Here is a 22,596-nt window from a genome sequence, read left to right on the forward strand (position 1 = left end):
GTTCTTCATTTTCTAGAAACTTGCTCTATTTTAGTGTAATTAATTAAGAGAAAGTACACCGCCATCTTACTCCGACGAAAGTGACTTGAACGCACATGCCATCATAAACACGACTTCCCACCTCGTAAGTACCAACTTCCCAGGAGGACCATTAGATTCACTCTGAAATGCTGCCGCTCATCTTTTTGCCACTCAGTGAGCGTAACTTATATGATATAATTATTGAGGATGTATTATTTGCTATGCATCTCTTCTGAAAGGAAATGTCTCGAAGCCAAACATGAGCGATCATGTTCATTAAAAAAGTTGCTTGATTGTAGTTTGAACTGGTTTTAAATCTGATTAGCTTGTGGCTTAGAGCAATACACGGCTAGCTTTTTGTCTCTCTCTTTCTCTTAGTAATTCCTGGTACCGGCTGCACATTTCAGGTTAATCTAGGAGAGTGCCTCAGAGGACATCTGTAGATTCAGAGCAGATTAAAGACATGTCTTCAGTTAGCGTGGATCTGCTTCTCTAACTTCTGTAATATAACCCAGAACTACTTAGTGGAATTGAAACAAGCACTCAAGGCAACGCTGCCAACGCATAAGTGAAGGAGAAGTTTGTTCTCTCTTCAAATTATCTTCAAAATCTTTCATCGTTCATCTTTGTCAGGCACTTGTGCGGGACGTTGAAGTGTTGGGTCCATACAATTTAAACTCAATTCCGGCTTGGGCTTCTTGAGTGTAGTCTTATATAAGAGCACAGAAAACACTCACGCATTCGCCTGTCTGCTTCTACAAACACTCATTTATTTATAAAGCACAGATACATGCATTCATAACCGTAAGACTGGCTACAAGCTCGTATTAATGTTCACTCATTCACACAGCATGGGTTGGGTTGTACATACACACTCATTCAACAGTCAGCATACAGTAATCACTCCTTTATTAGACACTAACATCCAAAGCAAGGTTTTTTTTTAAGCTGTAAGGTTAAGTGTAAAGGACGTCCCTTTGTAGGATTTGAACCGGTTTCAGAAGTGCTTCTGAAGTCGTAGTTGTCGAGATCAATGTTGTCATTTTTCCTTCTGACTTTAGAGGCATTCCTGGGAAGAACTGTGGAAGTATTATTGTGAAAGCTGAAGAACTGGGAAATTGCAGAGTACGTCATCTGACTTTGCATGTCTTCTCGTCTTTTTCTCTTCTCTCCAATAGTCTCATCTTTTCTCTTTTATCTTCATGTCTCATTTGTTTGGTTACCTCTCTTATTGTTTATTATTTTCTCAGTTTCTCATGTCTTCCTGTCTCGTTTCATCTCTTTTTTGTCTCTTGTCTTTTTGTCTCTTGCCTTATTTCTAGTCTCATTTGTCAGTTCTCTTCTTGTCTCATTTATTCTCTTCTCTTCATGTCTTGCATTGTCTCATTTATTCTCATCTATCCTTTTTGTCGTCTTTTCTTTTCTCATTTGTTCGTGGTCTATTTGTCTCTCGCTGTGCTGTTTGTCCTAATCTAGTCTTATTTTCAGTCTTTTCTTTTTTTTCATGATTTGTCTCATCTCTTCTTATTTCATTGCATTGCTTCTTGTCTTGTTTCTTTTCTCTTCTCATCCTCATTTCTTCTCAACTCTTTTCTCCTCTTTTTTCAATTGTCATATTATCTTATTTTCTTGTTTTCCTTTTTCAACTTGTCTCGTTTCTTCTTGTCTTGCCACTTGTCTTCTTTTTGTCTCTTCTCTTTGCAAATATTCACTGAGCAGACGCAGTTTGTGGTTATGTGTGTGGTTTTTGTTTTTAGTAAAGTTGCTCAATATTCTCACTGTATAATATCTGTGTGCCACCATTAGTTGCTAATGTGTGTTTTTGTTGATCAGGAGTCAGTTCTGATGCAGTTTTGTGGCAACAAACTGGACAAGAAAGATTTCTTTGGAAAGTCAGACCCTTTCCTGGTCTTTTACCGTAGCAATGAAGATGGAACGTAAGTTTTTCATTTTTCTCCTCATTTTTCCATTAGACACAGTTCATACGCAGAGTTTTGTGTTAGTTACGATGCACATTAAGGTGATGGAAGCCGTCTACTCGCATACTGATGACGTGTTGGTAACACTTGTGCATGTAAAACACCATGGCATTATGCATTAAGCCCAACACAAGGTCTGACCTTGGCACACAGTTCTTCCAACATGACCCTTGACATTCGTACAGTATTCGTAAGTTTAAACTCTAGCCATATCATTTTGTTTGCAGGCGCTTCCATGTATTTACCGAAGCTGTCAGGAATGGGCATAGCGCTGTTTAAGCCATATGAGATATTTCATAAATTCTTCTGTGTCTCTTCACAGCATTTAGTAAAACGATGCCCAACCATACTAATAACTCTCTCTGAAACAATGGACTTTATCCCGACAAGGCAGATTCCCTCGAGATATAATGCGCATCGTGCTTCCATGTGCAGTGATTCACCTTTACTTTAGTGGATTATTCAGAAAAGAGCACATTCAAAATGTGAAACATTTTATTCAGTCACATACTTTTCAATGCGCATCTTGTATTCCTAATAAATTCACGAGACGTTTCTCCTGTAAATGTGTTTCCATCACAGTTTATGCGCATTTATTTTTGTCAAATAATAAAAGGATCCACCTAAAGCGAGCTTACAACTTTATGCATATTTTATTCACATCTTGCTCAGCTAGAACTTGAGAAAGACGGCTCTGCACGCAAAGATTTAAAGAGGAATAAAATGTGAAAATATCCACAGCGATTTGCATTCATACATTTCAGTAAACCAGGCGCATCGAAGTTTATGTAGGCCGTTGGAAATGCGAATAGCAGTCAAATCCAATAGATCATTGCCAAACCGTGGCATGGCACACTTTGTAGCTGCATTTCTTCTACGTCTTAATCATTTTTTATACATTTCACATGGATATAGCAAGTAATTGACAACATTATCACTATTATTGTTAATCTTCCTAAACAAATGTACACAGTACAATGAAAATACCTTCCAGTGGTGTATGAGATGGGAGATTGGATCCAGCTTGTTCCTGAACAAATTAAGCCCTGCATACATCAGATGTATTCCAATACTACATTCGATTTTTTAATTCTGATATTGTGGTTATGTTTGATGCCTCATTTAATATCTTGTCTTTGAAACTGGCCTCGATCTTCTATGACACTTTTTGGCTCGCAGTAAAGGATGCATGTGTGATATGACCCGTTTAAGACCCCTTTCACACGGACTGACCGTTTTCTCCTCCCCAATGTTGTGGTTCCTCCTCTTTGACGTGTTGTGTTTGTCAGATTTACCATCTGTCATAAGACCGAGGTGGTGAAAAACACACTGGACCCTGTATGGCAGGCCTTCAAGATCCCAGTCAGAGCGCTGTGTAACGGGGACTATGACAGGTGGGTCAGATAGTCTGCACGTCAGCTTGGTGGGAATGAGAGGACTCCGAAACAAAGAAACACATTTAGATCTTTTTGGTTCTTTCACTTCTTCTCACTGTAGTAGAAAATTTGCACATTTTGATGAAAAACTAAAATAAATAAATGCACACCTGTATTATATAGCCATTCAAAAAATTGTAAAAGTGTAATGTAAAAGTCTTTACTGTCACTTTTGATCAATTTAATGCACCCTCGCTCAATAAAAGTATTAAAGTCGGCATGAAACAGAAATTCAGTGACTGAACTTTATTTTCCTTTTTTTTGCAGAGCAATAAAAATCGAGGTGTATGACTGGGACAGAGATGGAGGGTAAGAAAAAAAACAACCATTCTATAAATGCTGAAATAAGATGCATCAAGATATTGCAGGAGACTGTGTGTGTTTTCAGTCATGACTACATTGGCGAGTTCAGCACCAGCTACAGGGAGCTCTCTAAAGGCCACTCTCAGTTTACTGTGTGGGAGGTGAGCCACTTTCATCTTCCTCCTGTATTTTTCACACCCGCCTGCCGAAAATAGCATAAATGTCTTCTTGAACTATCCAAGACTTTAGCGCAGACATTTACATTACTTCATGAGTGCGTGGTTGAGGCTTAAGGAAGTAACTAAAAGTAGAGGCTACTTATTTCATATGTAGCATTGGAAAATCTGATTCAATTATTCAAACCCTGTTGGTTTAAACTGTCTACATTTTTTCGTTAGCTACCTGAATATATACATATACTGATTTGATATGATATTAAAGGGATAGTTCACCCAAAAATGATAATTCTGTCAGTATTTACTCGCCCTCATGTTGTTCAACCCCGTAAGACCTTCGTTCACCTTCGGAACACGAATTAAGATATTTGTGACCAGTCACGGAAACTAGGGACACAAGTCGGTTCTGGGGCATTTTGAGTTATTCATAGATTCTGAGAGTGTAATATCCAAGCTTTCCAACGATGTGTAACATGTGGAAATCTGATAATATTTGGAGAAGTTGTGGCCATTTTAAAGTAGGCACTTAAAAAAGCTCAAAGAGGAGAAAACGAGCTAAAGATTGTGCAGTTCTCACCTGTCTCTGCTGCTGGGGGTGACAATAGGGCTCATTTACATCTCATTTAGATAAGCCATACCCCCTGTAAAGCTCCTCCATGTGCTTTACAGCTTTTTTTACACTTCGAATGAGTGCACTTCTGCCGCACTAGGCGAAAAACAATTGTGCTGCCCCTCTATTTGCAACGTACCAGCAACAACACACAAAGACCAATAATGCCATATAGCCTGCATATAACGCGAAACCAGCAACAACACATAAAGACCAATATGCCATATACATATAACGCAAAACCAGCAACAACACACAAAGACCAATATGCCATATAGCCTGCATATAACGCAAAACCAGCAACAACACACAAAGGCCAATATGCCATATACATACAGTATAACGCAAAACCAGCAACAACACACAAAGACCAATATGCCATATACATATAACGCAAAACCAACAACAACAAACAAAGACCAATAAGCCATAGGCCTACATATAGCGCAAATAGTACGCAACGCTCGTGTGCCCAAAATGTCAACAATATTAAAGTTTATGTAGGAGGCAAATGCCTGCTGGCATTTTTCTTTAAGCAGTCATTTCTGCAATTTTCCAAATAATCACATTTCACCTCCTCAAATTACTGTTGCAAATCTCTTTACACCACTTTCTTATGTGCGTATACACACACAAATGAAATGTCCGCAAGCACATTATATCATCAGCAGGTTCAGCATCTTAAATAACGACTAAAGAGCAAATGAAGCTTAACTTACATTTCAGAAACACGCACGGCAGGCCTTCATCGCAGCAGCAAAGGTCTTAACTGCATCCTCTATTTCGATTCTCCGTCACATATGAAACAGCCAGCCACCGCTGTCAGCGAGCCGAGCCGCCGTATTGAAGCACTGAGGGCGAGCGCGCTGCGCCCATACCTCCGGTTCAGTTTCCCGAGCCAACGAAGTGCGGCGAAAACATTTTCGGTGTAACTGCCAGACGGTTCATCTCGTCTGCGACAATCTTTGCGGCATCCATCTTCATTGAATTTTGATATCAGAGAGAGCTGGCCAGAGCACAGCATAATAAGTAGCCATGTGGTTGACTTGGAGGGCGGGGGCAAAAGCGCCGGGTTATTCAGTATGGAAATACACACAGACAATGACACGCCACGCCCCTACTGCATGCTAGAATCTCCGAAAACAAGCCGATTTCAACCTCAAAATGTAAGCTTTTAAATATACCAATACTGCTATCTCAAACATGGAGAGGCTTCTTCGTGATTTCAATTAACAGATTCTCCAAAAAATTGAAAATCACCAATTTTGAAAAAAAAATCTTCTTTCTCATTTTGCTCGAAAGTTGTGCTGCCGACTTGTGTCCCTGGTTTCTGTGACGGGTCACATTTGTGATTAAATCTGAGAGCTGGATCACTCCTCCATAGACTTCTTAAGGGACTGAAACTGCCCAGCCCTGAAAAGTTATTAAAGACATCGTTAAAATAGTCCAAGTGACTACAGTTGCTCAATCTTAAGTTTATCAAGCGACGAGAATTCCGAAGATGAACGAAGGTCTTACGGGTTGAACAACATGAGGGCGAGTAAATACTGACAGAATTTACATTTTTGGGTGAACCATCCCTTTAATTTAGTTTTTACTAACAGATTTACTAACAGCTTATACCAGCGCAAACACTCTTTTGGTGTTAAAACTACTGTCAGGATTTACTAAAGATACGCGGTGAAGAATTAGCGATGAAAAGTCGAAGACAGGGTTATTTATATTATTTATAAATATTTATATCTTATTGTAATGGATTTGTAGGAGTTTCCCTTTCAGAAGCAAAATTAATGGGAGGAGAATATTTAAATGAATCATCAATGTTTGTGCTAGTGAAGTAGACTGGGTATGGTTGTAACACGGGGAGAGTTGTAACACCACCATTTCTACCACTTAGGGATAAGATAGGAGTCATGTAATCATTTCAGTATTTACCTACTTCCTCCCTGATACTCGATGGTGGTTGTCAAGTCTGGAAACAGACACATTCTGAATTTATAGAGAAAAAACTGATTTTGAGGTAAGAAAGTAAACTTTTTGACCAAGACTATTTTTTGTCTAGTATCTAAACTATTGCAGATACAATAGTTTGACTTATATTATATTAAAATGTAGTTTCTTAGGCAACATGTGATGCAGTTTTACCCTGCTAATTTCAAACCAGTATGCTAATACAGCTAGCTAAACAGTGACTGACAGGGGTGGGGTGTAAAAAGGCTTGTAAAAAGTGTTACAACCATCCCCTATCATACAACTGATTGATTTTAATATTTTTACAGTATGCCCTTACAGAAGGGCAAGTCAGTTAGATCAGCTGCAAAGGTACATGGGACCCTATGCAGTCTCTGGGCCCACAAAGCTTGCACTCCAGGGTTACCGGCATTCATTTGTAAGCACTGTGACTCTGATTAAGACACACACACACACACACACACACACACACACACACACACACACACACACACACACACACACACACACACACACACACACACACACACACACACACACACACACACAGACAGAGGTTATTACCCCGGTATTGGGGTAGGTTGTAACAAAGGTACAGTATGTATTTGACACCCACTCACGAGGTTGTGATATTCTTGTAGGGGAATGAATTGGTGTAATTTGTAGTGAACAAATGTGGGTACTTTGTATAACAATTTGAGAACTCTAGCTATAAAATTCAGTGAGTTATAGTTACTGAAGCAAAAAGTGTTACAACCATACCCGGTCTCCCCCCTAATAGTGTTTGCGCCATTATTTAACGCTCAAAAAAAAAGCATGTTTTAAACCAGACGCTGATTTGCGCTGCTCTTGGTAGATTGTGTTGTTCATTATGGAAATGATCCAGCAGCGTTTGTGTTCTTTAATGTGTGTGTCGTCAGTAGATCATGTGCAGAACTTTCCACTTTTTTGGAATTGTGCTCTCACTCTAATTTGCCCTGTTCAGTAAATCTGGCCCTAAACGCACTGATATACAGTAACTCTTTTGCCCTCTTAAGAACTGTGTCTGCGCTTGCTTATTTGCGTAAATTGTTTCTGGACTTACTGTGACATTTTGACCCCTATTCCATTGAAATCTCATCTTTTTTCGTCTTCTGTATGACCTCCACATCACTGAAGCATAAATCATGCCCATGACAAGCACACTTATCAAAAGCGGCCACTGCACAAGAACCTTAGATAACAGCGCGAGGTCTAGCAAACGTCTTCAAACGTTCATCTCCACCAAGAGCTTCTGATGATCTAGATTTTCATTATCCATCATCACTGTCCAGAAACTCTTCACACGGGATGGATTTCTTTCCATGTAATTCATGCATTCTTAGTGTGCCTATATTCACATATTGTGGCAAAAGTGGGAATATGCTGGATATGCTACAGAGATAAATATATTTTGTAATATTTGTATTAAAATGTAGTTTACTTGGAGCAATAAAATGTTAAAATAGAAAATTTAATAAACTATACATAAAACACAATAAAACAAACAAAACAAACAAAAAACAAATACACACACATACATACACACTCAACAAAAAAAGTAGGCCTGTTTTGAAGATTTATGTATTTGTACTGTATATAAAATGTCCATCTATTTTGGATTACACAGTTTTAACACAATAATTAACACATATTTTTTAGTCATACATAGATTAAAGAAGTAAGAAACAAGTAATGTTTCTATAACAAGTATTTTTAAACTGTAAGTGTTTTAAATACAAAATAACCAAGTTTATATATTTATCATCAGTGAATCCAATTTGTTTCAACCTCATACATTTTGACTAACTGAAAATTGCTTGTTCCACAGCTAGCCACATTTTAACTATGTTCATACTTTTTAACTGAATACATTTAAATGATTTCACAATGAATTTCTCAATTTTACAAAAACAATGAATTTAATCAAATCTAATAGATCCAATTAGTTAATAAAAAAACGTCCAGTGCAGAAGTCTTACCTGTTTCTTTTATGACTGACAAATATACATCACATTAACTTTTTTAATTTGTTGAAACTGTGTGAACCAACTGTATGGAAAATTTTATATGCATTTAAACTACATAAATCTTACAGTTTGGGTCACCATTTTTTGAGATTCAACAACATTTCAATAACTCTCTGTGTCTATTTTTGCTGCCTTTCTGCAGGTGCTGAACCCCAAGAAAAAGAAAAAGAAGAAGAAATATCTAAACTCAGGAACCGTGAGTGCATTTTTAACTAGATCTTCACGTTTAATTAATGGAGAAAAAAGTACTTAAGAAGAACAAAGTAAAGCAATACCTGTTTGTTCTAACAAACAAACATCCTTATTGGTAAGACTTCTTATAGAAGGTCCTACATTATATCTTCATAAGCAATGCACAATGCCTTCATAAGCTGTGCATATAAATATTCATAAATGTTGATGTAGCTCATCATTGGTCTGCTCTGATGCTGTGACTCTAGAGAGTTACATCATCACCCTGAGCATGAATATTGATATGACATTTATGATTAAAGTATGCATTGCTTATCGAAAGTGTGATGATGCCCTTTAGGACTCTACATAGGAAGTGTTACCAAACTTTCATGTCGACAGGTCACTCTGCTGTCCTGCTTCATCGATGTTGAGGTCACGTTCCTGGACTACATCAAAGGAGGGTGAGTGTGTGTGTGTGTGTGTGTGTGTGTGTGTGTGTGTGTGTGTGTGTGTGTGTGTGCGCACCTGCACACCAATAAATACATTTTATACCATATGAAAGGTATAAATATGATATGCAAATATATAGGCATTTGGAAGATTTTATTCTGTGGTGAAAACAAGCTTCCACAATGCATATTTTACCTTATCTTAATTATATATTTTACAGTAAAATACAGTTAATTTTTTTTTATTACTTTTTGTGTAAATGAAATACTATGCAAAAATAAATGTTTTAAACCGTAGTATGCATGTCCTTTTTACTCCAATGAGTAAATCAAAGAGATTGTGTTACTGTAAAACCATTTTTAATTTGAAAAGTGGCATCTAGTTTTAATAGAATTAATAGATACGTCGTTCTAGAAATTGTGGAATTCTGCATCTCACATATTTAGCAAATGTGACGTCATCCGGGTATTCCATGCATACAGAAGTATGGTACGAACATACTCAAGCTCATCTACTGAGACTGGAAACACATTGCTGTGCCTCACCATCCATAAATAATTCCCTCTTCCTTCCCCTCTCCTTTCTCCATGTCTCACACACACACACAAACACACACACACACACACACACACACACACACACACACACACACACACACACACACACACACACACACACACACACACACACACACACACACACACACACACACACACACTGCATTATGATGCCGTAATAAACTGAGCTATAAATAGACCGCTCTATTCTGAGAGACACAGAGACCCCAGGCACATGACCTGGCCTTCAAACAGTTGAGCAAACACTGGAGATATCGCCAGAATAATTTGAAGGATCTGCAAAAAGACTACTGTGGAAAATTCTTACAGACACTTTGCGAATATCTCTGTATATGCATTCTGTTGAACAGACAGAAAATCCAGGAAGCGGCAGAGAGAATATTAGATAAACAAAAGAGATGCTCTCAGGGAATAATTTCCTTCATTTCTGCCCACAGATTAAATTGAGCTGAGACATAGTTTCACAACGTCAGCTCACTGGAGATTTCACTGAGGAGCTTTATTATGCTTTGATAAGCATCATATATTTTATGTTATAATACATATGTGCTCACTCTAGTGTTTTTGCTCTGTTCACTTGCAGCACTCAAATTAATTTCACGGTGGCGATTGATTTTACTGCGTCAAACGGTGAGCTTACATTACTGAAAACTTGCATGTCAAATAAAGAAAACATCATGTACATGTTATGGTAATGACTTATTTTTATCTGTGTATGTAAATTGAATGTATATTTTAATGTATATTATGTATACCTTTATGTATATATTTATTTATTTATTTGTACTTCTATAAATGAAAGCTTTATTAGTGCTGAACTTTCAAGAGATCATTATATTCCCATCCTAGACCAAAGTACGAATTATAAATTTGCAACCTTCCAAAGATCCAACAGTTGTGTTAAAAGTACACAGAATTTGTACAGATACTGTGTCAAACATTTCTCAATTAAAAGTCACAGATAGGATCCACATTTAATTATACTCAAGTATTTAAAAGTTAAAATTAAACACATCTAAACCAAGAGGCGGTAGAGAATGTCTCATGCCCAAAATCACAATTTTCTCATTGTTCTGACTATGTAAAACTCTAGGACACAGCAGATGTTAAACTAAAAGCAATATCCTTAAGTCTGTTACCTGAATATTTTTTAATTACAAGTCACATTCAATTACCAGTCACATTTCTTTTTCAAAACATGTTTGAATGTACTCACCCTATTGCATTCAAAATATTTTGAGTTGAATATTACAGTTTTAGAATGGCTAGCAAATATCATTTAATATCATTTAATCATACTTCATTATTTACAGTCAATATTCTTGGTTTGTGCAGTAAAAACAAAAATATCACAGATTATTTACCCATAATGTCAGCATAAACGAGCTAACTTAATGGTACACATAATGAATTACTGCTAAATACCCTTTGTTGTAAGTGGTCAAAATACGCTCTTAAGATAACGGAAGATAGATCATTATTTTTAAAAGGGGAAATTTCACTAAATAACAAGGTTGAAAAGAAATGTCTCAGGTTACACATGTAACCCAGTTCCCTGAGAGGGGAACGAGATGCCGTGTCATGTTGTTGACGCTATGAGAAAAACACTATAGTACATTACAGAAACCATGAATAGATACCTGAACAGTGCGTCGTCAGGTTCTAATTGTCTGAAGATGCAGAGTGGCAACATGACACAGCGTTCTTCACTCAGGGAACCTGGTTACATATGTGACCTGAGATGTTCCCTTTCGAGTGGGACTCAATGCAGCATCATGGCGTTGAGGCTATGGGAACTTCAATACTAATGCCGCCACACCTTGGGATAGTGCCTACCCAACAAGACTATATGTGCACAGACAGTTGTTGAGCACAGGCTGAATCCAGATCAACCCATAAGGACTTGAGACCCTGGGGCTAAATCTGCATCCAAGACCTGATGAATGTGTGCGGAGACGACCATCCTGCCGCAGCACAGACGTCTGGTAATGATGCACCCCTGGCAAGAGCTTTGGAACACTCCTAGTGGAGTGGGCCCTAACCCTTACAGGCGAAGCCATATTGCATGCCTTGTAAGAGAGGGAGATTGCATCAGTGAACCTTTGCGAGATACACTAATTGGTGACACATTCCCTCTATTGTGGTCACCAAAGCAGACCAGAAGCTGAGAGTATTTACGCCACTGGCATGAGGGCTGGACATAGATCCTCAGAGCATGGACCGAATATAACAGGTGCAGAATTTCTTGCTTTTGCATCTCATGAGCCAGAGGCAAGGAAGCCTGCAAGACCACTGGCTGACCAGCCATAGAATTAACTTTTGGAATATAGTCGGGTCTAGGATGCGTTATATCTCTGACATCACCTGGAGCAAAGTCTAAGCTTTCCAGCTCTCCAGCTTGGGGTGGTAAATCGTCCCCTGCACTTGTGACTCTCCTATGGAATGCCATCTAAGTAGAGATATTAGGACCAAGAACCATACTTGGGTGTCCAGAACAGAGCCACTAGGAGAAGGGGGACTTGGTCCTGGCAAACCCTTGCTAGAACCCCCGGAACCAGAGCTGTCGAAGGAAAGGCGTACAGACTCAGTCCACATCTGTACCATGGTATCCAACCCGAGAAGAGCTGAAGGTGTGAGGGCAGTGGGTCATCTCCTCTGAGGCGAACAGTTCCACTTCAGCTTCACCATACCTCTGCCATTTGGACTCCAGCACTTGCGGATGGAGTTGCCATTCTCCGGGCATCAGCCCCTGCCTTGACCAGATAACAAGTTTGCATACCCTGGAATGTAAACTACCTTTAGAGACAAGCACTTTATCTCTCCCCAGAGCAGGATCTGCTGCGCCTGCTTGAAAAAGGGATGCAACCGCAGCCCGTATTGGTGATTTATGTAAGAGACTACCAATGTGTCTGTGTGGACTAACTCTAGATAGCCCCTCAGGTGTGGGAGGAAGTGTTTCAATGCTAGAAATACTGCCCTTATTTCAAGGCAATTTATATGTGAGGAAAGATGAGGGTCCCATCAAGAAGGCGGCCATCAAGAACCACGGCCCAGCCAGTGAGGGAGGTGTCCGTCATCAAAGATTTGCGATGGCAACATGCTCCAAGAGCCTGGCCCCACATAGCCTGTGCCATGTGATCCTTACGACCCTGGAGGGATGATTCAAAAGATGAAAACCTTTGCTTTTGAGCCAGAACTGGAACGGTCTCATGTTCAGTAAGCCTAGTGAAATGACGTTGGCCGCTGCCACCATAAGACCTCTTACAGCCTCTAAACCTGTAAGACTCAAAGCTCCTGGCCTATCCTGATATCTTTCATTGCAGTTTGGATCGATTCTACACATGCAGGAGACAGATGTACCTGCATCATGGTTGAATTCCATACCACCCCCAGAAAAGCAATTCTCTGACCTGGAGAAAGTACACACTTCTTAGAGTTCAATTTCAGCGCCAATTTCATGTGGGCGAGCACAACATCTCGATGCCACCAATTTCTTTAATTGAGTTAATATCTGCTAATCGTCTATGTAATTTAGTACACAGATGCCCTGGAGTCACAAAGGAGCCAGAGCAGCATACATGCACATGATGAATGTGAGTGGGGATAAGGCTAGGCTGAACCTGATATTGGTACACTTCGCCCCTTGAATGCGAACCTGAGAAATGTCCTGTGTTCTGGCAGAATCTCGATGTGAAAGTAGGTGTCCTTTAGATCTATCGTCACAAACCAGTCCTCAAACTGGATTTGTGACACGATTAGCTTGAGGGTCAGCATCTTGAACCTGTATGTCCAAAAAATACGGTTCAGGCCCCTTCGATCTAAGATTGGACGCAAACACTGTCCCCTTTGCCCCTCGGGGGCCAGGGCCCATGGTTGTCAGGGCTTCTTTTTAGCCGCCCTAGAGGAGATAACATCTAAGATCCTGTCTCCCCCTGGATGGCTGTGCCTGGGAACATTTCTCTGTCCCCTGGTGTCCCCTTTTATGGGGGGGAACACTGGCCACCACACTGGCCTTCTGTTCTTATCTCCTACCACTGGGCCCTGGCCTGGAGCAGCTGGTGGATGGAGCTGGCTCCTGGATTCAGTGTGGGATCCGTTCTCTGAATAACGGCAATTGTTTCTTGGCCTCCTGGTATCTGTCGACAATGATGTTGACTGTGTCGCTGATTAAGCCAGAAGGCGAAATCAGGGCATCCAGAAGGAAAGCCTTGTTTCTTTCTTTTTTTCCCTTGAGGTTGAGTCACTGATGCCACTCCTTTACGACCATTACAGCAACTTAACGACCAATGGGTGAGATCTGTTCCCCTACGTAGCTCTTTCACCACCCCTGCGGTTATTCCCTCACCATAATCCAACTCTTTAAGCAGATCAACCTTGTAGGCCTGCAAGACCTCCATAGTGTGCAGAAACACGCCAGCCTTATGTGCTGCTGTGTATGCCTTAGCCACAAGGGCAGATGTTGCCCTACAAATCTTTCTGGGTAAGGCAGGTTTCCTCGACGACAATGCGCTTGAGGTGGAGAGAGAGCCCACAAGTGCATTTTACACCGTCGGCATTGCCTCTTACCCGTGCTTGCACATACCGTTCACTGTGGAGTATGTTGAGGTGACCTGATTATGCACTCACACCAAGTACGGATTCCTCCAAAACCTCAACACCTCATCAGACCAATCTAGATTTAATTTGGCCATGGCCCGAGGCACAACCTCAAGCAGTTCTTTGAACGTGACAGACTGAGAGGACTGCTCTGCTAAAGCACCCACCTGTCTGTCTGCATCCAACTCTTTAGAGTCAGACACAGACAGCATGATTTCCTTGTCTGAAGCACCCATGCAAGTCCCCCGTTATAAAGTGTGGGCACTGTGTCACACATCTCCAAAAATCTTAGACCTGACATTTTGAGTCTTAACTCCTAGTCTAAAGACAGTACAATGCACACACAAACAGCAAACACGTGCTCAAACGTGGCTTCTGAAAATAAAGAAGTAGACAATGCAGTGTTCGGGCATCTCTTTATGGTATGGTATTTATGGTATTTACTTTTCTGTGCCATACTACATTACATCGCTACGTTATCACAATCAGCCAATCAGGAATTGCTGTATGTAGACACATGCTTCAGACACTGGCGTCAACGCTATGATGCGGCGTCGAGTTCCACTCGAAAGTGAACTGCAGGGACATCAAATGATCAAATACTGTGTGTAGATCATCATGGGTACACAAGTTAAAAAGATGGCACTATTATATTAGAATTACCCAAAATTCTAAATCATTACTGGTATAGCATGAATTCTCACATTCCAGTTTACATTGATATTTAAATACTTTATTGATTAATGTATATTTTGCTCTCTTTATCACAGGCAACCCTTCCCAGCCTACCTCTCTACACTACATGAGCCCGTATCATCTGAATGCATATGCGATGGCACTCAGAGCCGTGGGGGAGATTATTCAGGACTATGACAGTGATAAGCTGTTCCCTGCACTAGGGTTTGGTGCAAAACTGCCACCCGATGGCCACGTGTCTCATGAATTTCCCCTGGTGAGACAATTATTTTTCAATCTATTATTAAGATTATTAAGAAAGTACTTGCTTGCATTTTATTTGTTCTCACATGTATGCGCATGTTTTTGTTTGAGTATCTCAGATGTCTATTTGTCAGTGAGAGTATAACCTGCCCAATCTTGCTTCACATGATATCTGCTTGTAATGTCATCCTACTACATGGCACTTACTGATTGGTCTCTGCTGTATGTATAGTTAGTGAGTTTCCTTGCTCAACATTGAAATAGTCTGGCTCAGTGTTTGCTGTAAGCGTTCCTGCAGCGTGCTATCAGAGTTCCTCTGCTATGGAGTCTAGACATTATGTATGTCTATATATGCAGTAGCAGCAATGTGTCCAACATGCTCACAGCAACATGTCTCAATATGTCTTGGCAATAGCAGTCCCTGTACTTTCTCTGCAACAGCAATAAGAAAAGGAGCAGTGATAGCTGCAGTTACAGTGTGCGTAGCAGGCCTAGTCCACTAAGAACAAATACATTAACATTGTCATACCCTTTAGCTGTAATGACTGGAATGTTCTAAATGGTGTTTTTTTATATTGGGGTAAGAAAAAAATTATAAAAAAACTAAAAAAAAAACTAAATCAATTTACCCATTACCCATAGCTACTGTATGCTTTGTATGTAAATGCTTTTAGCACCATTTTATCAACTTATTGCGTTCACATCAAAAATTGACTTTATTTGTATTTTTATCTGTTTTAAGTGCCATTATAATAAGGTGAATCATTGTCACCATTTCATTGCACATATAAACACTTTGTCTGTTTTTTGAGGGCCCCTTCAAGGACTGAAAATGTAGGTGTCTCATTTACCTTGCAAACCCATTTGAATCAAGTGTGTGGAGATATTTAAAATCTACAGTCCTTGCGCCCAAAGAAGATACAGTGAGAAACAGTGGGCTATGGCAGGGCTTGCACCATCGGTTTGCTTTTAGTAGGGTATGGCACCTACCCAGGTCCCTGTCAAACACCAACCATAGACTATACACATCTAGCTGGGATACCTGGTATTGCTGTACTTCTCCATCTACAGCTCTTTCAGATCCACTTCTGAACCTATTCTCCAGCCGGACCCTTAGAGCCCGTACTTAATGACTAAGTGCAACTTTTATTCCTGTGTTGACCTATTTCATATTGGTTAGGATGTATTGGGTGTGATTCTCTTTTATTCAATAGGCAGTTAGCCCTGTCTTTTTAGTTATTGTACCTTGCTAGCTAACAAACATAAACCGAAAGCCAAAAAGCTCAAATTGTGATTTCACACACCCCCTAGACAACCACACCACTGGTATCCAAATAAGGGCTCTTGAGGGGTGACTAACTGATAAATATGGATGAGACAGTTTATAAAGGAGATTGAAAAGGATTGATAGACATTAGCAAATGAAGATTACCCACAGATGTCTCACATTTCTAAAGAGGACATTGTTTATTTTTTTTAATTTTTTTTTTCTATTTTTTCCCCCGTTCCACACCCACGAAACCGTCACGGAGAATCTATCACATAATCCGGTATACAGTGAGACACAGATCCTCCTTATTGGACCAAACAGATGCACTGCCTGCGGCTGCAGCTGCCCACACACAGCTAAAACACACACTTCTCCTCAGGGCTGAGCACAGGAGACTCCATATGCACTCAGCAGAGCATTAAAGCAACCCGGACAATCACCACACATCCACAAACTACATTTTCCATAATTCTTTGCCCAGACTAATCAGCCATGATCACATTCACCTGTATGACATTACCTTGTTTAGCTCACCCCATATACGTCTGGTTTTCACATTCATTCCCTGCGAAGTCTTGTTTAGTGTTTGTACTGCAATTCTGAGACACAAAGGTTGAGGATCCAAATGTAGTTTTATTGAACAGAGGGTAATCCAAAAAATGTAATCCAGAAAACAGGCAATAGGTCAAAAACACTGGGTAATCAATCGTAACAATAACAGGGTCACAGGGGCACAGGCAAAAAGGAAAATCCAAGGACAAGCAGAGATCAAAACCAAGACCACATGGAATAACAGACAGAGCGCTCAGAATTGCAGTACAAACACTAAACAAGACTACACAGGAACCCTACATATTGCTGTTTTGGAGATGAGTTGTCGCAATGCCGTCGAAACGCTGCTGTTATTTTGTTATTTAAAACGGTCCACTTTGTTCAGCCTTCCTAGGGACGAGGGAGTTAGGGATCAATGGTTAAAATTTATTTTTAACTCGGTCCCTCATAATTATTACCAAATTCTCGCTCTCTGTGCTGCACATGTTACGGAGGAAAGCTTTCACAATCTTCGCGAGCTCAATGCATGATTCGCACAACGGCTTGTCCTGAAAAATGGAGCAGTTCCAACTTTAAGAACAGAAGCTTTTGTTTACGGGCCACAACCTGTAAGTATGATTTATTTTTGTCAATGTGTTTATCTGTAATAGTTTGTATTGTTAATTGTACGTTGTAGCAAGGAAGTAAACAAATGACAATGCTGTTTGGCTCTGCTGGTTTGTTAAATGCTCATTCATACTTAACGTTATCCGACAAACACCTAACGTTACACACTTTTTTTAATCTCAACCGCGATCTTGGAATTAGAGTAAATTATTCTTTGATTAGAGCTTTTATGTTTATCTACATGCTTGTTTATCTACAGGCATGCTAAACGTGTTTGATTTGGCAGCCGATGTTTAGTGTTCGTTTTGGGTTAATAGTTCTGGCGACAGATATTTGTCTACAATCGTTCTAAAAATACAAAAGTAACGGTGACATACAGTCAGAAACGATCACTATAGATCCGCAGTCTTTACTCATAAAAATCCCTTTGAGGACTGTAGTATAATTTGTTAGAACGATTATATGAAATTCTTGTTTATGAAGCTTATTTTTTTGTAATTCTATAATAATTAGTACAATTAAATAACAGTGTATCTAAAAAGTAATGAGAGAACAACAAAAGAAAAACCTTTCTGAAACGTCGTTTAACAGCCGTTCTTGAACAGGTTCTGCTCGATCCTCTTCACTAACGTTTCCCCGGGTCCGATTGGTTTTATTGACGCCATTGTTTATAATACACCAAAGCACAAAGTACCGGTAAAGGCAAGGGGCTTGACGTTTCCGGAAAACGTGCACTAGGCGGTTAGCGAATCACAACACACTGGGCCAGCTAACCAATCTGAGTCCATTGCGTATTTTTGAGGGACTGGCTTCATAGAACCCAGAAACCATCAGACCGTTTTTACAAGGAGGAGCAGAGCAGTGGGTAAAATATATGAAAAATAATGCAATTTTTAAAAAACGAAGCATGAACACATGTTACAGTGCACCCCACAAAAACAATCAAGCCTTCGAAAAAATGTGTTTTACCACCCCTTTAATACCATGGGAGCGCCCAGTTCGGCACAGTTAAGATGGCGCTCGACGGTATATTTATGCGGGTTGATGTAAATGACAACTTTTTTGAAAACGATGTTGTGTGCACAATGTTGTTATTATTGAAAACGGAGGGGGGGTGGAATATTTGTTTCTCTAAATCAGTGTTTCCCAAACTTTTTTCAGTTGAGGCACCCTTTGAAAATTTAAAAAAATTTGTGGCACCCTACACTAGTGTTGTCATATATTTAATTAAGGCTTTTATTCATAATTCAGCAAAACATTGCTCAATTACCATTGCAAATCTCACCTAAATGTTTGCTCACTCAGTGTAGGCCTATTTGTGTTTTTATATTGGGATAATTTTGTTATAATTGCACAAGATAGCTTGTTTTTAATATATTTTATAATGTAATAATTTCACAGTTAATCTCCAAATTAATGTATAAACAACATAAAGACAGTATATTTTAAATAATTGTTTAATGGCATCTTTTTTATGAATGAAGCCCAGTATCAATGATACCAATACTGCTACTGATGTCAGGAAATACACAGAAATTGAATAAAGTTATCAAACACTTTACAGTCTTCACTGCATAAATAATAAATTAAATATAGATGAATCCTTATTAAAGCTACAAGCGTTCTTTAGTCAAAAGCAGTGAGTAATTTTCTCTGTTACCTGTTCTTTGATTCTGTTCTCACTGCTGCACTTGTTTATCTCACACGCGTCCCATCTTCTCACAACTCTAATTTAAGATTTTAACTAATTTAAGACTGCTCTCATGAGGATACTCAACAAAACGGACATTTTGGCATAACTGTGTGTTATTATTCGTTCAAGCACGAAAGAGAAGTCGATTCTGGCACGCGATGCACGTCGTCCTGTGTCAGCAGGACATTCACAGACAGTCTCTTTTGTCTTTTCGCGGTTGCATGGTTTAAAAGCATTTGCATGAATAAGAACGTGATTATAGAATGTAAGGCTAGCCAAAGGATGACAGAAAAAAACGGATGCTGCGTTAATTGTGTTTAAATATTTTTTAACGCGTAAAACTGAAAAACATTAATCGCACGCGTTACCGTTGACAGCAGCACGGACATAACCGATGTGTTTGTGAATATGCGGCAAGACGGCCGTTGTGACAATGTTTCGTGTGTATTTGACCGTAAGCGCAACAAGCCATGAAAAAGAGGCAGCTTTATGTGTGGACGCTTGGAATGAAGCACGAGAATGAAATCATGCGGAACCCCCGCAATTCAACGAACGCAGAAAACTTATGATTTGCATTTTTTATTATAAATTTGTGTGCATTATTTGTTGTTATTAGACGCTTCCGACGATGCGAGATTGATGATACATTTATTTTATTTTTTTTACACATTTTAGCAATTTTAAAATGTTTAATGGAGTTTTTACACGGCACCCCTGCTCTCGCCAGAAGGAACCCCAGGGTGCCGCGGCACCCCGTTTGGGAAACGCTGCTCTGAATACACGGCTATGTGTTAGTGTGGCCTGAATGTGAAAACCAGGCTTATATGGGGTGACCTAAACAAGGTAGTGACATACAGGTGAATGTTATCATGGCTGATTAGTCTGGACAAAGGATTATGGGAAATGTAGTTTGTGGATGTGTGGTGATTGTCCGGGTTGGAGTGCCCTCTGGTGGTTATCCCGGGCACTCTCACTGGTTATCGTTACAATAGCGCTCTTTAAACGTGCCTCTTACTGCAGGAAGCTTCTGAGATATGAGCTCACATGCCCAGATCAAACTTTTGTCTTGATGTTGTCATTTCGCTGTTATAATGTTTGCTCATTGTAGACCTTGCCGATTATTATCTCCAAGTTGTGTTATCTGCTAGATATTATTAAAATGAGTATTTTAACATTAAAAAGATGTTCCACCCTTGTGAAAAAGAAGTGCATGTTAGCATACCCTTTAAAAGTATTGGTTGTAAAGTGTACTGCCGAATATACCTACTGATAAGCATTTATGGTAATAGTAATCCAATTTATTACATTTGAAATATAATAACTGTAAATGTAATATTGAGCAACACACTACAAAAAAATTGACGACTTTAAAGCATGACAAAAGATGATTAAAATGTAATGATTTAAAATGTACTTTACTAACTTTGGTAATTTTACCGTGTCCTTGTTACACATTACATGTAGTTACAATAGTAATAACTATAAATGATGCATAACTACATGCAACTAACCCTAAACCAAACTCTAATCGTGGCCCTATAGTAAGTATGTGATAACACTTTTGATATTTCAATAGTCCACGTTAGATATTCTACTAAAAATTAAATGAAAAACACTTTATTATCTTCAAGGGTAAATTTGTCTTGGACTCAAGGTGACAAAAGTGTTATCATTGGGTGAACAACAGAAATCATACATCGATAGCTTTGCTAGTGAGAATGTTGAAAGACTTTTGAAGAACAAGCCTTACCTAATGTGGAAATTTACAAGACCATGATCAAGTTCAGTTGGCAGTAGGAAAGGCTCATATTAAGGAAGTCGAATGGACATATCAAGACTTTCGGAAAGGAAATGTAGACCCTTTCTTTTGGCCAATTCCAGACAGGCTGACCCATTGGACATCTATTGGACCCAAGAAACAGGGGAAGCGATGTGGTCGCATTGTAATGGACATATCAAGACTTTCGGAAAGGAAATGTAGACCCTTTCTTTTGGCCAATTCCAGACAGGCTGACCCATTGGACATCTATTGGACCCAAGAAACAGGGGAAGCGATGTGGTCGCATTGTAATGGAGGGGGATGGGGCAAGAAAAGTCTTAAGAGGAATTGGACCTCAACAATCTTGAAAGGATGGGTCTAATAGATTATTTTAGTTGGAAACACACACCTAGGACTGGCAGGGCACCTTGGAAGAGGGCGTCTAGTGTTTAATGAGCCTGTGTACATACCAAAGATGTGTTTTTTTTTTTTTTTTTTTTTTTTTTAAGATATCTCTCCCAAATGGAGTCTTATTTGGGAGATTATATGTGTAACAATTGTTTTCACCTAATTCGATAATAGTTGTATACCTAAATATATATTTAATCCTAAAACATACCCTTTACAGGGGATTGAAGCTAAACCTTAACTTAAGGGACAACCCAGGGATGTGTGCTGAACCAAAAACTAAGCCTGTCCGTTACAGGGGATTGGGGCTTAATTTAACCCCAGGTGGAGTAACCCTGTTCCATAACTGTCCCTGTATCTGAACTGTGCCCTAAGCTCTCATGGAGATTGAGACTCAATTAAACGCTAATAACCCGGACCTTTTTTGTAAAGGGGGAGGGGAGGTAAAAATCAGTGGAGGTAGTGGATCAGCACCATCAAAAACATGATCGGGCCAGTGCACGTTACTTATGTGGACTATCAAAATAAAGTGGTACCATACAGGTAGTTAATTAATGCTCAGTAAATGTATAATTACACTGTAACAAGGACACCTTAAAATTAAGTGCAACCAAAATTTATGAAAGTGTACTCTTTAGTACACATTATTTCATTATTATTATATTATATGCAAGTTTTATTAAAATATACTTGATAGATTTGTGGTATTCTACAAGTGCACATTTAATATAATTAAGCAAACTTTTTCACAAGGCTCATATGTACTCACTTGGCCTATATTTGTACATTTATGTATCCTTCACTGGGATGCTAGTATTATAAACTTGTGCATATGTATACATGTGTGTTGTGAAGAGGCGGAGTCAGGAGGATCCATTTGCAGCTTTATATAAGAATGGTCAAGACAGGCAGGGTTAAACAACGGCAAACAGGGCAAAACAGGCAAGGCTGAGACAAACTATGTAGACAGGCAATGGGTCGAGGCAGGCAACAAGAATCAGAGTTCAATAAACAGTCCAGGATTAAG

The 22,596-nt window shown here is 39.4% G+C and overlaps 1 protein-coding gene across 1 annotated transcript in view; it reads left to right on the forward strand.

The window, feature by feature from the left end:
- The window catches only part of cpne8 (copine VIII), a 73,412-nt gene that overhangs the window by 32,246 nt on the left and 18,570 nt on the right, over positions 1 to 22,596 (forward strand). Inside the window, exons 7-15 of the mRNA XM_077211486.1 lie at positions 1,083 to 1,146; positions 1,855 to 1,958; positions 3,290 to 3,394; positions 3,704 to 3,745; positions 3,825 to 3,900; positions 8,687 to 8,740; positions 9,118 to 9,179; positions 10,330 to 10,376; positions 15,113 to 15,294. Coding sequence (XP_077067601.1) covers positions 1,083 to 1,146; positions 1,855 to 1,958; positions 3,290 to 3,394; positions 3,704 to 3,745; positions 3,825 to 3,900; positions 8,687 to 8,740; positions 9,118 to 9,179; positions 10,330 to 10,376; positions 15,113 to 15,294 — 736 coding nt within the window. The remainder of the gene's footprint in view (positions 1 to 1,082; positions 1,147 to 1,854; positions 1,959 to 3,289; positions 3,395 to 3,703; positions 3,746 to 3,824; positions 3,901 to 8,686; positions 8,741 to 9,117; positions 9,180 to 10,329; positions 10,377 to 15,112; positions 15,295 to 22,596) is intronic.

This window comes from Siphateles boraxobius, unplaced genomic scaffold (assembly GCF_051911475.1).
Source record: "Siphateles boraxobius isolate OS27281-9 unplaced genomic scaffold, OSU_SipBor_1 65, whole genome shotgun sequence".
Lineage (NCBI taxonomy): Eukaryota > Metazoa > Chordata > Actinopteri > Cypriniformes > Leuciscidae > Siphateles > Siphateles boraxobius.